Source organism: Podarcis melisellensis, assembly GCF_964234715.1.
Source record: "Podarcis melisellensis genome assembly, chromosome: 2".
Taxonomy (NCBI): Eukaryota; Metazoa; Chordata; class Lepidosauria; order Squamata; family Lacertidae; genus Podarcis; species Podarcis melisellensis.
Genome location: NC_138529.1, coordinates 118059015 through 118071865, shown reverse-complemented (window position 1 = coordinate 118071865; position 12851 = coordinate 118059015). Strand labels below are relative to the sequence as shown.

The 12851-nt window shown below is 43.2% G+C and overlaps 3 protein-coding genes across 5 annotated transcripts in view; all 3 read right to left on the bottom strand.

Annotated features, from left to right (window-relative positions):
• Positions 1-12851, bottom strand: part of LOC309364802 (uncharacterized protein) — a 145143-nt gene that overhangs the window by 10191 nt on the left and 122101 nt on the right. The gene's annotated exons all lie outside the window — the stretch shown is intronic.
• On the bottom strand, positions 462-4504 carry LOC309365001 (uncharacterized protein). Of its 2 annotated transcripts, none has more exons than XM_081903084.1 (2): positions 4387-4504; positions 462-2032 (listed from the first exon to the last, which is right to left on the bottom strand). In XM_081903084.1, exons 1-2 carry the CDS (start codon positions 4430-4432, stop codon positions 993-995), a joined length of 1086 nt encoding a protein of 361 aa, XP_081759210.1. In that variant the 5' UTR covers positions 4433-4504; the 3' UTR covers positions 462-992. The 2 variants fall into 2 exon arrangements, with proteins under 2 accessions (XP_081759210.1, XP_081759211.1); XM_081903085.1 differs by having other exon boundaries at positions 462-2029; positions 4387-4496.
• Positions 9856-12851, bottom strand: part of LOC309364936 (uncharacterized protein) — a gene marked incomplete at its 5' end in the record, with an annotated part of 136404 nt that continues 133408 nt past the window's right edge. The window contains one exon of the mRNA XM_081902964.1: positions 9856-11061. Coding sequence (XP_081759090.1) covers positions 9863-11061 — 1199 coding nt within the window. The 3' untranslated portion in view covers positions 9856-9862. The remainder of the gene's footprint in view (positions 11062-12851) is intronic.

Genomic DNA, 12851 nt, shown 5'->3' with positions numbered 1-12851 from the left:
GATCAAATCCCACAAGCCTCTGCACCTATGCCCTTTTTCTCTACTGCCATTTCTCTATGTCTGACAAGCACGTATAAGCATTCTAGGACACAGACCAGTTGCTGCATCAGGCATCCTAGGCCATGAAGTTAATAGGTTACTTTGATGTAGTTTGTTAATCTTTAGATAGATCTTAGGGCCAGGAAGAGAGTTCAGGAAGAGAGTTCACAAAGAGATGGTGAATACCACCCTTCCTTCCTTTACTGATCTAACTTTGTCCCACATGGGGTTTTTTGAAATGCTCAGAGGAAATCTGATTGGTTCTTACAAACACTGTGTAAAAAGTTCTTTTGTGAATAAAACGACCTGGGCCAAGGGGTAGGGAGAGAATTATTATACGCACTCCTCCCAGAGTCTTGCTGGTCAATCCTCATGTGTATTTTATTAATCAGAGTCCAATCCTTCTGTGCTTTGGGAACTATAGAATAGGCACCTAGACTTGTACACGGGTTCAAACAGCACAGTCCAAGTGAATAATATTGGCATTATCTGATGATCAAGTATATCTCCAGATCTGCCAAGCTTGTGATAAGAGTTGTTTATCAGATGATGGTTCTGGTGTATATAGAATTATAGAACTGTAGTTATAAGGGACCCCAAGGGTCATCTAGTCCAACCCCCAGCACTGAAGTAATCTCAGCTAAAGCATCCATAGCAGAAGCCCATCCAACCTCTGCTTAAAAACCTCCAAGGAAGGAGAGCCCGCCTCCCCACCGAGGGAGACTGTTCCATTGTCAAAACAGCTCTTACTGTCAGAAAGTTCTTCCACTCCAATAATGGCTATCCTGGGGGGACCAGAACATGATCATTGGTTTACTTTCTGTAGGAGTTATTTGATATGATTAAAGATCTTCCCACACGCCAACCCTTTCTAAGATGTTTCCCTTGTACGAGTTCTTTATTGTTTAGGAAGGGAGCCCGTCACTGAAGTTCTTTCCATACACCAAACATTTCTAAGATTTCCTTCCTGTATGAGTTCTTTGATGCGACTTAAGGGAGCTACTGCAACTGAAGCTCCTTCCACACTCCGAACATGTATACGGTTTCTCTCCTGTATGAGTTCGTTGATGCAACGTGAGTTGGCTACCGCGACTGAAGCTCTTCCCACACTCGAAACATTTATACGGTTTCTCTCCTGTGTGCAATCTTTGATGCAAGGTAAGGCTGCAACTCTGGCTGAAGCACTTACCACACTCCAAACATGTATATGGTTTCTCCCCTGTATGAATTCTTTCATGCAAGGAAAGGTGGTCGATGCGACTGAAGCTCTTGCCACATTCCCAGCATTTATAAGGTTTGCTGCCTCGATGAGTTTGCTGATGTCTAGTAAGCCCATTGCTGCGAGCGAAACGCATTCCACACTCCAAACATGTATGCGGTTTCTCCCCTGTATGAGTTCTTTGATGCAAGGTAAGGTGGCTACTCCGACTGAAGCTTTTTCCACACTCTGAACATGTATACGGTTTCTCCCCTGTATGAGTTCTTTGATGCAAGGTAAGGGTACCATTGTGATAGAAGCTCTTTCCACACTCCGAACATGCATACGGTTTCTCCCCTGTATGAGTTCTTTGATGTAACATAAGGCTGCTCCTCCAAATAAAGCTTTTTCCACACTCTGAACATGTATACGGTTTCTCTCCTGTATGAGTTCTTTGATGCGACTTAAGGTAGTGACTCTGACTGAAGCTCTTTCCACACTCGGAACATATATATGGTTTCTCTCCTGTGTGCACTCTTTGATGTAAAGTAAGAGTTGAGTGACTACCCAATATCTTTCCACACACGGTGCATTCATGCTTTTTCTCCTCTCTGGCAATTTGGTTTCCACCACCCTGAGACGTACCAGAGTCACCCGCCGGCTTCTGCTTTCGTCTCCCCTCTTGCCTTCTGCCTCCATCTTTAACCCTCAGCTTCCTTTGCTCCTCCTCCTCTTTGGATCCTTTTGATGACACTTCTGATTGTTCCCCTTCTCCCAGCATCCCTTCAACATCTCCTGATGGAATAAAAAGGCAAACTGATGAAATGCTAAAGGAGCGTCTTCACCCCAATCATTCAGTCAGGACACAGAGATACAGGTCCTAGGGCCTTGTGGCAGTTCCCTCACTGTGAGAAGGGAAGTTACAGGGAACAAGGCGGAGGGCCTTCTTGGTAGTGGTGCCCACCCTGCGGAACGCCCTCCCGTCAGTTGTCAAAAAAAATAACTATGCAACTTTTAAAAGACAATTGGAGGCAGCCATGTAGAGGGAAGCTTTAAATGTTTTATTATGCTTTTGTATTTGTTAGAAACAGCTAGAGTGGCTGGGGCAACCCAGTCAGATCGGTGGGGTACAAATAATGAAAGTATTAATATGGTATTATTATTTATTGAGTTTATATACCGCCCTATACCCGGAGGACTCAGCGTGGTTCACAGAAAAGATCACATATATAATCAGAATAAAAACAACCCAATAACACTCCCCAAAAAGAGCCACGTTTGAAAATGACTATAGGATGTCAAAGATATCTAGCAAAAGCCTGGTTAAAAAGGAACATGTTTGCATGGCACCTAAAGGTGTATACCCCTTCATGGATCACTGCCTTGTTGTGGCGAAGGGGCTTGAATAACTCAAGAGAAGCTAAGACCTATGCCGTGCAGGGCCACCCAAGACAGACAGGTCAGCCGAGAGTTTAGACTAAATGTGATCCACCTGGAGAAGAAACTGGCAACCCACTCCAGTATTATGCCATGAAAGCTCCATGGACATAAAACAGGAGAAGCTTTGAGAGGAAAGTGAGTTTCCAAGGCATGCTCTGATTCATGGGGTCACAGAGAGTCGGAAACAACTAAGACGAGTAAACAACAACAAAGGTGTATAAGGAAGGCGCCAGGTGAACTTCCCTGGGAAGAGCATTCCACAGACGGGGAGCCACTGCAGAGAAGGCCCTGTTCTCGTGTTGCCACCCTCCGGACCACTTGAAGAAGCCCACGAAGGAGGACCTCAGGATAGGGCTAGGTTCATATGGAAATAAGCAGCCCTTGAAGTATTGAGGTGGTACTTGAAGTATTGTGATCCTGAGCCATTTAAGGCTTTATAGGTCAATACCAGCACCTTGAATTGAGCCCGGAAACTAATTGGTAGCAAGCTGGCCGCTGAATTCTGCACTAGCTGAAGTTTCCAAACTGTCTTCAGAGGCAGCCCTACGTATAATGCGTATCTATATCTAACTTGAATTTCCCAGAGCATGGACAACGGTAGATAGGCTATTCCTGTCCAGATAGGGGTGTAGCTGGGCCACCAGCCAAAGGTGATGAAAGGCACTCCAGGCCATCTGAGCCTCGAGCAACAGCAAAGGATCCAGGATTGCCCCCAAGCTACGAACCTGCTCCTCCAGAGGAAGTGTAACCCCATCAAGAGCAGGCGACCATCCAGCCATCTGCTTTAGGGAACCACCCACTAACTGAGCCTCACTCTTATCTGGATTGAGCTTCAATTTGTTGGCTCTCATCCAGTCCATTACCGAGGCAAGACACTGGCGGGAGAGGGTGCTCAGGGGTATTAGTAGTAGTAATAGTATTAGCCTGTCTAAGGCCTCAGCCACGCTTGTAATTTTAATGTTGACTTGAAGTTGCTTGTTTCTCCTTTTTTTTAACCTCTTCTGCCCAGAACTGCTGTATTTAATTTAAACACAGATGTTTTCAAATGTGTGTGGTTGGGGGGGCTTTATTGGGTTGATTTTGTTTATGTTTTGATTATGTACTTTGAGTTTTAATATTGCGATTTTATCCTATGGGTATAGGGAGGTATACAATTTTAATAAATTATAATAAAATCAGGCCGGATAAAAATTATTACATGTTCCAGGGGCAGCCCCTGCAGGTGGTTTCCCAATGCTTAAGGGTTTGCCTTGACCCCAAGCCCTATGGGGAGCCCAAGGAAGGTCCCCCACCTGCCCAATTTGGCCTGCAGGGAGGAGAGCAGGAGAAAGATCTGCCCTTCCATTGGGAAAATATGTCCTACCCCCATACAAAGGGGGAAAGCCCTATAAATGCATTATTTTAGCGGAATTATATACAAAATGCATTAATTATGGCAAATGTAAATATTTGGGGAAATACCCTTTGCAAAAGCGTGAGCATTAGCTGAGATCTGCACCAAAATGCTGACCAATTTTCAAGAGGTCTTTAAAAATAATAACGTGAAAATCTGGATAAATTGACGACGAGAAAAAGGAGACGCAGAAAAAAAAACTTACATTGAAACGGTTTGCCTAACACGTTTTTTTTAAATCCCTCCCCACAACTCCCTCCAGCAGCACCCCCACTCCACCCCCCCCCCAGTTATAATATATAACAATATGACCCACCTCCAGCGCCTCCGCGAGGAAGAACAGCTGCCGCCATGTTCGGCATCTTCCCCCCAAAAGCGGGACAGGAAGCGGAAGCTGCTATTCTCCCGTCAGCCTTTTTCCCCTCCCCTCTAGGAATCTCAGCTCTGTTGCCGCTGCTCTTAACCGTTTCGGAGCCGAGTGGCAGGAGCCTCTGGGCTTCTCCGGGGAAAGAGCGAGGAGAGGCGCTGGTCTCGCCTCCGGAAAGCCCCGCTGGATCAGCTGCACGGGAGCCCCAAATAGTTTTCTAAACTATTTTATTTTTCCCCCCCAATTTTCAAAATAACATTTTTCCAAATTTGCCATAAATGTCCCCCCCTTTATTCTCCTTGCATATAATTATATTTCTCCAATTAATTTCAACTTCTTTTCCCCCTCCTAATTCTATTCTTGGTTCATAAATGTTACATCAAACCTGATAATGTTTTGACGTTTTTACAGATTCTCTAAAATACTCTATAAAGTTTTCCTATTGTTGATTGAATTTTTTCTCATCTTGGTGCCTGATCTTTACGGAAAATTTAGCCATTTAGGCATAGTCAATATTCTTTCCATTCTTCTTTCTTTGGGACCTTTTTTTTCTTTCCACATCTGGGCTAGTAGCATCTGGCTGCTGTAGTCGCATAAATAGTCTCTTCATTTCCTTGGCAATTCTCCTCCTATTATTCCTAGTAAAAAAGCCTCTGGTTTTTTTAAACAAATTTAATTTTAAGAATTTTTAAAAGTTCATTGTATAACATTTCCCAGAAGCCCTTTACTTTTTTACATGTCCACCACATATGAAAAAATAGTTCCTTCCTTATCCTTACATTTCCAGCATAAATTAGAGATATCTTTATACATTTCAGCAAGCTTTACTGGAGTCAAATACCATCAGTACATCTTCATATAAATTTCTTTTAATGAACTACAAGCCGTGAATTTTAAAATCTCTTTCCACAACTTTTCCTATGATTCAAGTGGTATATTATAACCTGTTTTTGCCCAGTGTATCATTACAGCTTTATTATTTTTTTAATTAAATTTTTATTAGATTTTCACATTTTATAAAGACATACATACACAAAAAAAGAAAAAAACACACACAGACAAACACATATGTAATTTCATACCCTTACTTTCATTGCCCTCTTTCTTTGACTCCCCCCACCCCATCTTCATACATCCCAATTTCAATAATTATTTCAGCAAGTTCCTGTCCATTATCATACACATATTATTATTATTATTATTATTATTATTATTATTATTATTATTATTATTAAAAAGAAGAAACATTTTACTTAAAAAACATTTAACTTTTCACCTTCTAATCTCCTTTTCCTAAGGTCGACCCCATTTCCCTTCCATGAATTTCTCCCTTTAGTATTGCTTATAAATCCAGTTGGCCCAATAAAAAATTATAAATTTTTAAAAGTTTTTGTTCTCCCCTCACTCCCTACCCCGGTTTCAGTCCCCAGAGACGCATCCCCAAAAAAGAAAAAAGTTCCTAGCCCGGATTCCTCACATCCGAGGCCCTTAATTCTCTGTTAGTCTCCCTCTGCCAGTTTTGTTGGTAGTCTTTTTTGTTGGTCTTCGGTTCTCGAAACAGTTCTGTCACAATCACGTCAAATTTTCTTCCATCCAAAAAGTTTAGAAGCTGTTGTTTCTGAAGATCAGGCCCATGCTTTAGAAGGAAGTCTCGATCATGTTTCTTAATTCTTTTAAGTTCCAGTGTTCCATGTATTCCATGGGCTTCCTTCTTCATCTTTCTCATCTTTTGTAAAGTTGTAATCCTAAAATCATCTTCTTTGCTTTCTGTCAGTATAGGCTTTTGGTTGGTGTTTAGTTGGTTGATGTTTTCCACTTGAGCTGTCTCCCTTCCTTCTTTCATTTCCATCCATCCTTGTGGCTCGGCTGCAGATTCTTTTTCAGGCGTATCGTTTGCAGATTCGGCAGAGTTGTTTGTTTTAGAGCTCAAGGTCATAAGCTGTTTGCTCATAGCCGTAGTCTGCTCTTGTAAAATTCCCACGAGAAAAAACATTTTTTCTATTTCTGCCAGTAATTTTCCCTCTGCAGCCATTGTAGTGCCTCTGGTCCCCCCAGGGGGATTCCAATTGCTTGATAGTCCTTTCCAACAATCTGTTACTTTGTCCTTTATTTACTACTTTGTTTCCAACCACCTCCTTTTAAATGTATCACTTTTAAAAGAGAGAGTTATTAGATAACCAGGTTTTAACTTTGGCCACTCGTTTGACAGCTCCTTTGACAGCTGTCAAACTCTTTGTTCTTTTTCCCTCCGGCAAGACACTCCCGGGTGCAGGGGGGGGGTTACATTAAAAGTTCCAAAATTCCTCCCTTTCTCTCCAGCACCAAGTCTTTGTCAAATTCATGGGAAGATCTTTTTTCCCCCCTAATCAGACGGTAATTTTCCACCTTAGTTCTCCGATCCTTGCTTTAGATCGTCTGTAGATAGGGGGGGGGGTGCGGACTTCCTTTTAGCACATCCCCCGGTCGTACCGAATTCAAAACCAAGAAATTTTAAGTCCAAATTCCCTTCTACTCACGGGTTGCTTGTTTTATAATCCGAATTTAAGGAAGAAAGTTAGCGCTCTCCGGTCATGGCTCGCGGCTTCACTCCACTGAGGTAGCGGTCTACTCACAGCACCACGCCACCCTCCGTACCCCTCCGTAGCCTTTAAAAAGGCTCTTCCTGAGTCGGGGGGGGCGCTTAAGGTGCCCGCCGAGTCACCAAGTCCGCAGGCATCCACGCCTGCGGTTTCTAAGGGTCCCCGCGTCGCCGGCGCGGCAAGACCCGTCCTCAGTGGAGCCAATTCCCTCCGGAGCTCGGAGGGAATCCGCCATTCGCGTTCGCGCTAACCCGGAAGTCTCATTACAGCTTTAACCTCTTCATCTTTCGTCTCCCATTCCAACAGTGGTTTGTACATTCTTGACAACAATTTCTCATTATTTTCTAATAATTCATTTTTGAACTTTGAGAATTCCTTCCCAAAGTCCTTCTCTTTGTCACCTTTGAATATGTCATTTATTTGGCACTATTGTAACCAATCTGTTAACATAGCTTTTTATCCTCATATTCTTTACCTTTAATTTGTTTTCTAATTCTGTTAACAGATCTTTGTATGTTGCCCAGTTTCGTGTTTACCTCTTTTTACAGATATGGTTTCTAATGGGGAAAGCCACAAAGGTGTCTTGTTCTCAAATAAACTCTTATATTTGTCCCATACTTGGTAAATTGATTTCCTTATAATGTGGTTCAGGAATCCCTTGTGCACCTTTGTTTTCTCATACCAAAATTAAGCATGCTAACCAAATCTATTACCACGTCCTTCCAGATCTGATACTTCAGTATTGTTTAACTGTATCCATTAGCCAATAATGTGGGGCCCATTGTGTAAATAATGTATATAAAGCAGATACAGTGGGGGAACATTTGTTCCTCCTCACTACTATGACCTGAATAAAGAGCATGAAATCCACTCTCGACTATATTTCACACCTTATAAACAATAAAAGAACAAATCAGTCCCTGGGGAGAAGATGCTCCATGATGATTAGTAGGCCCTGCTTAGTGAGGCCTTTGCAGGAGACATCCAGGCCTGGTTGTTCTCCACAGCAAAACAAAAGAATTGTGGACCATAAAAAGGTGTGCTTCTTCATTTTAAAAGCACTATATGTACCATTTATTTTGGTTGTGCAGGTCACGAGAGTCGTGGAGCTCTGCCGCCGCCGATTTACCATGTTTTCCAAGTCCTGGGGAGGGACAAGCCCCGCTCTCTGACCCCTGGTCACCTTCCTCTCTGTTTTCAGAGATTTCACAGATGTTGTACATCCACGTTGAAGTGTCTGCTCTGCTCTTCTGGGATGGAAACTTCCCTCCCCCCCAAAAAGGGATAAATGAGATTTTCCAGAAGTTGTACTTTGCACCCAGTGGTCCCAACCCCACCTTCAGAAAAGGGCAGCCCAAATTATCGAGGGGATGGAGGAACTCCGCTGTGGAGAAAGGTCGCAGAATTGGGAACTTTTTAGAGAAAAAGCAAGTGAGGAGTGACACGATTATGAAATTGTGCATTGTGTGGAGAAAGTAGGTAGAGAAAAGCTTTATTTCTCCTAGTGCTAGAATTTGGGGGCGTCACAGGAGGCTGAATGGTGGAAGAGTCAGGATATATAAAAGAAACCCTTTCTCACAGTGAGGAATTAAGCTGTGCAACTCACTGCCACAAGAGGCAGCAATTGACTGTTGTAAGAGAGGATTGGAGGAACCATTAAGGAGTACTCTTTGGGTTCAGTCAGTCAACCGGCTTGTAAACTATGCTGTTTTCAATGTGCATTTTATAGTTGGCTTCACTTAGCAATGTTTTGTTTTGAAATGTTCAAGTTTTTTGTTTGTTAACTTTGTGTTAAATATGTATTCTGTAGTCGACCTCCTTTGTAATGTTTTGAAATATTTTAAGATAATATTTTAGTTTCCTGTTAAATATGTTACTTTGACTGTATACTTTATATTTGACATTCTTCAGAAATGTTTGATTCTAGATTGTTTTATTGATGTTAAATATGCAGTAAACCTCTTTGAGACTTTTAAAAAAAAATATCAAGTGGTATAGAAATGAATAATAGTAATAATAATAATAATAATAAAATTAATTTGGGGAGAAGGCTAGATGGCATCAGTGGACCTCCCTACTCTCCCTTGTCAGTATTCCCTCTCTCCTTATCCCAATTTCCCTAATGGCAGAGGGGCTAGGAGCGTGACTCCCTCTCCTTGCTGCTTTCACCCATTTGGAGAGGGCAGGTGAGGAAGCAGACAGAGCTAGAAAAACAAAGAGGAGCCTGGCTGAAGGGAACTTCCTCCCGAGTAATAATAATAATAATAATTTATACTCCTCCCACCTGGTGGGATTTCCCCAGCCACTCTGGGCGGCTCCCAACAGAATAATAATTAATAATTTATTATTTATACCCCGCCCATCTGGCTCCGTTTCCCCAGCCACTCTGGGCAGCTTACAAAAGAATATTAAAATACAATAACCTATTAAACATTAAAAGCTTCCCTAAACAGGGCCCTCTAGCAGATGATGGTTCTGCTGTATATAGAATCATAGAACTGTAGTTATAAGGGACCCCAAGGGTCATCTAGTCCAACCCCAGCAATGAAGTAATCTCGGCTAAAGCATCCATAGGAGAAGCCCATCCAACCTCTGCTTAAAAACCTCCAAGGAAGGAGAGCCCGCCACCTCCCGAGGGAGACTGTTCCATTCTCAAAACAGCTCTTACTGTCAGAAAGTTCTTCCAATACAATAATGGCTGTCCTGGGGGACCAGAACACGATCATTGGTTTACTCTTTGTAGGAGTTATTTGATATGATTAAAGATCTTCCAACACGCCAACCCTTTCTAAGATGTTTCCCTTATACGAGTTCTTTATTGTTTAGGAAAGGAGCCCCTAACATTTCTAAGATTTCCTCCCTGTATGAGTTATTTCATGCGACTTAAGGGAGCTACCGCAACTGAAGCTTTTTCTACACTCCGAACATGTATACGGTTTCTCTCCTGTATGAGTTCTTTGATGCAACGTAAGGGAGCTACTGCGACTGAAGCTTTTTCCACACTCTGAACATGAATACGGTTTCTCCCCTGTATGAGTTCTTTGATGCAACCTGAGTTGGCTACCGCGACAGAAGCTCTTCCCGCACTCCAAACATTTATAAGGTTTCTCTCCTGTGTGCAATCTTTGATGCAAGGTAAGGCTGCAACTGTAGCTGAAGCTCTTTCCACACTCCAAACATGTATATCGTTTCTCCCCTGTATGAATCCTTTCATGCGAGGAAAGGTAGTCGGTGCGACTGAAGCTCTTGCCACACTCCCAGCATTTATAAGGTTTGCTGCCTCGATGAGTTTGTTGATGTCTAGTAAGCACATTGCTGCGAGCGAAGCTCTTTCCACACTCCAAACACGTATGCGGTTTCTCCCCTGTATGAGTTTGTTGATGGGACTTAAGTTGGCTACTCTGACTGAAGCTCCTTCCACACTCTGAACATGTATACGGTTTCTCCCTTGTATGAGATCTTTGATGCAAGGTAAGGGCACCACAGTGACTGTAGCTCTTTCCACACTCTGAACATTTATAAGGTTTCTCTCCTGTATGAGTTCGTAGATGCAAGGTGAGGGAACTACTTTGACTGAAGCTCTTTCCACACTCCAAGCATTTATATGGTTTCTCCCCTGTATGAGTTCGTTGATGCAACATAAGGCTGTTACTCCAAATAAAGCTTTTTCCACACTCTGAACATGTATACGGTTTCTCCCCTGTATGAGTTCTTTGATGCCTAGTAAGCTGGCCACATTGACTGAAGCTCTTTCCACACTCGGAACATGTAAATGGTTTCTCTCCTGTATGTACTCTTTGATGTAAAGTAAGAGTTGAGCGACGACCAAATCTCTTTCCACACACTGTGCATTCATGCTTTTTCTCCTCTCTGGGAATTTGGTTTTCACCACCCTGAGACATACAAGAGTCACCCTCCGGCTTCTGCTTTCGTCTCCCCTCTCGCCTGCTGCCTCCATCTTGAACCCTCAGATTCCTTTGCTCTTTCGATCCTTTTGGTAACATTTCTGATTGTTCCCGTTCTGCCAGCATCCCTTCAACATCTCCTGATAGAATAAAAAGGCAAACTGATGAAATGCTAAAGGAGCGTCTTCACCCCAATCATTCAGTCAGGACACCGAGATCCAGGTCCCAGGGCCTTGTGGCAGTTCCCTCACTGTGAGAAGGGAAGTTACAGGGAACGAGGCGGAGGGCCTTCTTGGTAGTGGTGCCCACCCTGCGGAACGCCCTCCCGTCAGTTGTCAAAAAACATAACTATGCAAATTTTAGAAGACATCTGAAGGCAGCCATGTAGAGGGAAGTCTTTTATGTTTTATTATGCTTTTATATTTGTTAGAAGCCAGCTAGAGTTCCTAGGGAACCCAGTCAGATCCGTGGGGTACAAATAATGAAAGCATTAATATGGAATTATTATTTATTGATATGGGATTATTTTTTATTGAGTTTATATACTGCCCTACACCCAGAGTACTCAGCATGGTTCACAGAAAAGATCACATCATATATAATCAGAATAAAACCCAACCCAATAACAACCCCCCTCCCAAAAAGAGCCACGTTTGAAAAAAACTATAGGATGTCATACAGATCTAGCAAAAGCCTGGTTAAAAAGGAACATGTTTGCATGGCACCTAAAGGTGTAAACCCCTTCATGGATCACTGCCTTGTCGTGGTGAAGGGGCTTGAATAACTCAGCTATGACCTATGCCTTGCAGGGCCACCTAAGACAGACAGGTCAGCCGAGAGTTTAGACTAAATGTGATCCACCTGGAGAAGAAACTGGCAACCCACTCCAGTATTTTGCCATGAAAGCTCCATGGACATAAAACAGGAGAAGCTTTGAGAGGAAAGTGAGTTTCCAAGGCATGCTCTGATTCATGGGGTCACGGAGAGTCTGACACGACTAAGACGACTAAACAACAAAGGTGTATAAGGAAGGCGCCAGGTGAACTTCCCTGGGGAGAGCATTCCACAGACAGGGAGCCCCTGCAGAGAAGGCCCTGTTCTCGTGTTGCCACCCTCCAGACCACTTGAGGAGGAGGCCCACAAAGGAGGACCTCAGGATCTGGCTAGGTTCATATGGAAAGAAGCAGCCCTTGAAGTATTGTGATCCTGAGCCATGTAAGGCTTTATAGGTCAAAACCAGCACTTTGAATTAAGCCCGGAAACTATTTGGTAGCCAGTGCAGTCGGACCAGGATGGGGGTAATATGCTCACCCGCCAACTCCGGTGAGCAACCTGGCTGCTGAATTCTGCACTAGCTGAAGTTTCCAAACTGTCTTCAGAGGCAGCTCTATGTATAACACATATCTATATCTAACCTTGAAGTTACCGGAGCATAGACAACGGTAGATAGGCTATTCCTGTCCAGATAGGGGTGTAGCTGGGCTACCAGCCAAAGCTGATGGAAGGCACTACAGGCCTTCTGAGCCTCGAGCGACAGCAAAGGATACAGGATTACCCCCAAGCGACGAACCTGCTCCTCCAGAGGAAGTGTAACCGCATCAATAGCAGGCGACCTTCCAGCCATCTGCTCTAGGGAACCACCCACTAACTGAGCCTTATCTGGATTGAGCTTCAATTTGTTGGCTCTCATCCAGTCCAATACCGAGGCAAGACACTGGTGCGAGAGGGTGCTCAGGGGTATTAGTAGTAGTAATAGTAATAGTATTAGCCTGTCTAAGTAAGGCCTTAGCCACGCTTGTAATTTTAATGTGGACTTGAAGTTGCTTGTTTCTCTTTTTTTTTACTTCTTCTGCCCAGAACTCCTCTTGCAGAAACTGCTGTATTTAATTGAAACACAAATGTTTTAAAATGTGTGTGGGTTTTTTTTTGG

Bases quoted from the DNA above. Each gene is read 5' to 3' on its own strand.
- LOC309365001 (XM_081903084.1), bottom strand. From the start codon at position 4,432: ATGCCGAACATGGCGGCAGCTGTTCTTCCTCGCGGAGGCGCTGGAG. The intron at 2,033-4,386 runs GTGGGTCATATT...TTATTCCATCAG, and splicing joins TCCTCGCGGAGGCGCTGGAG to GAGATGTTGAAGGGATGCTG.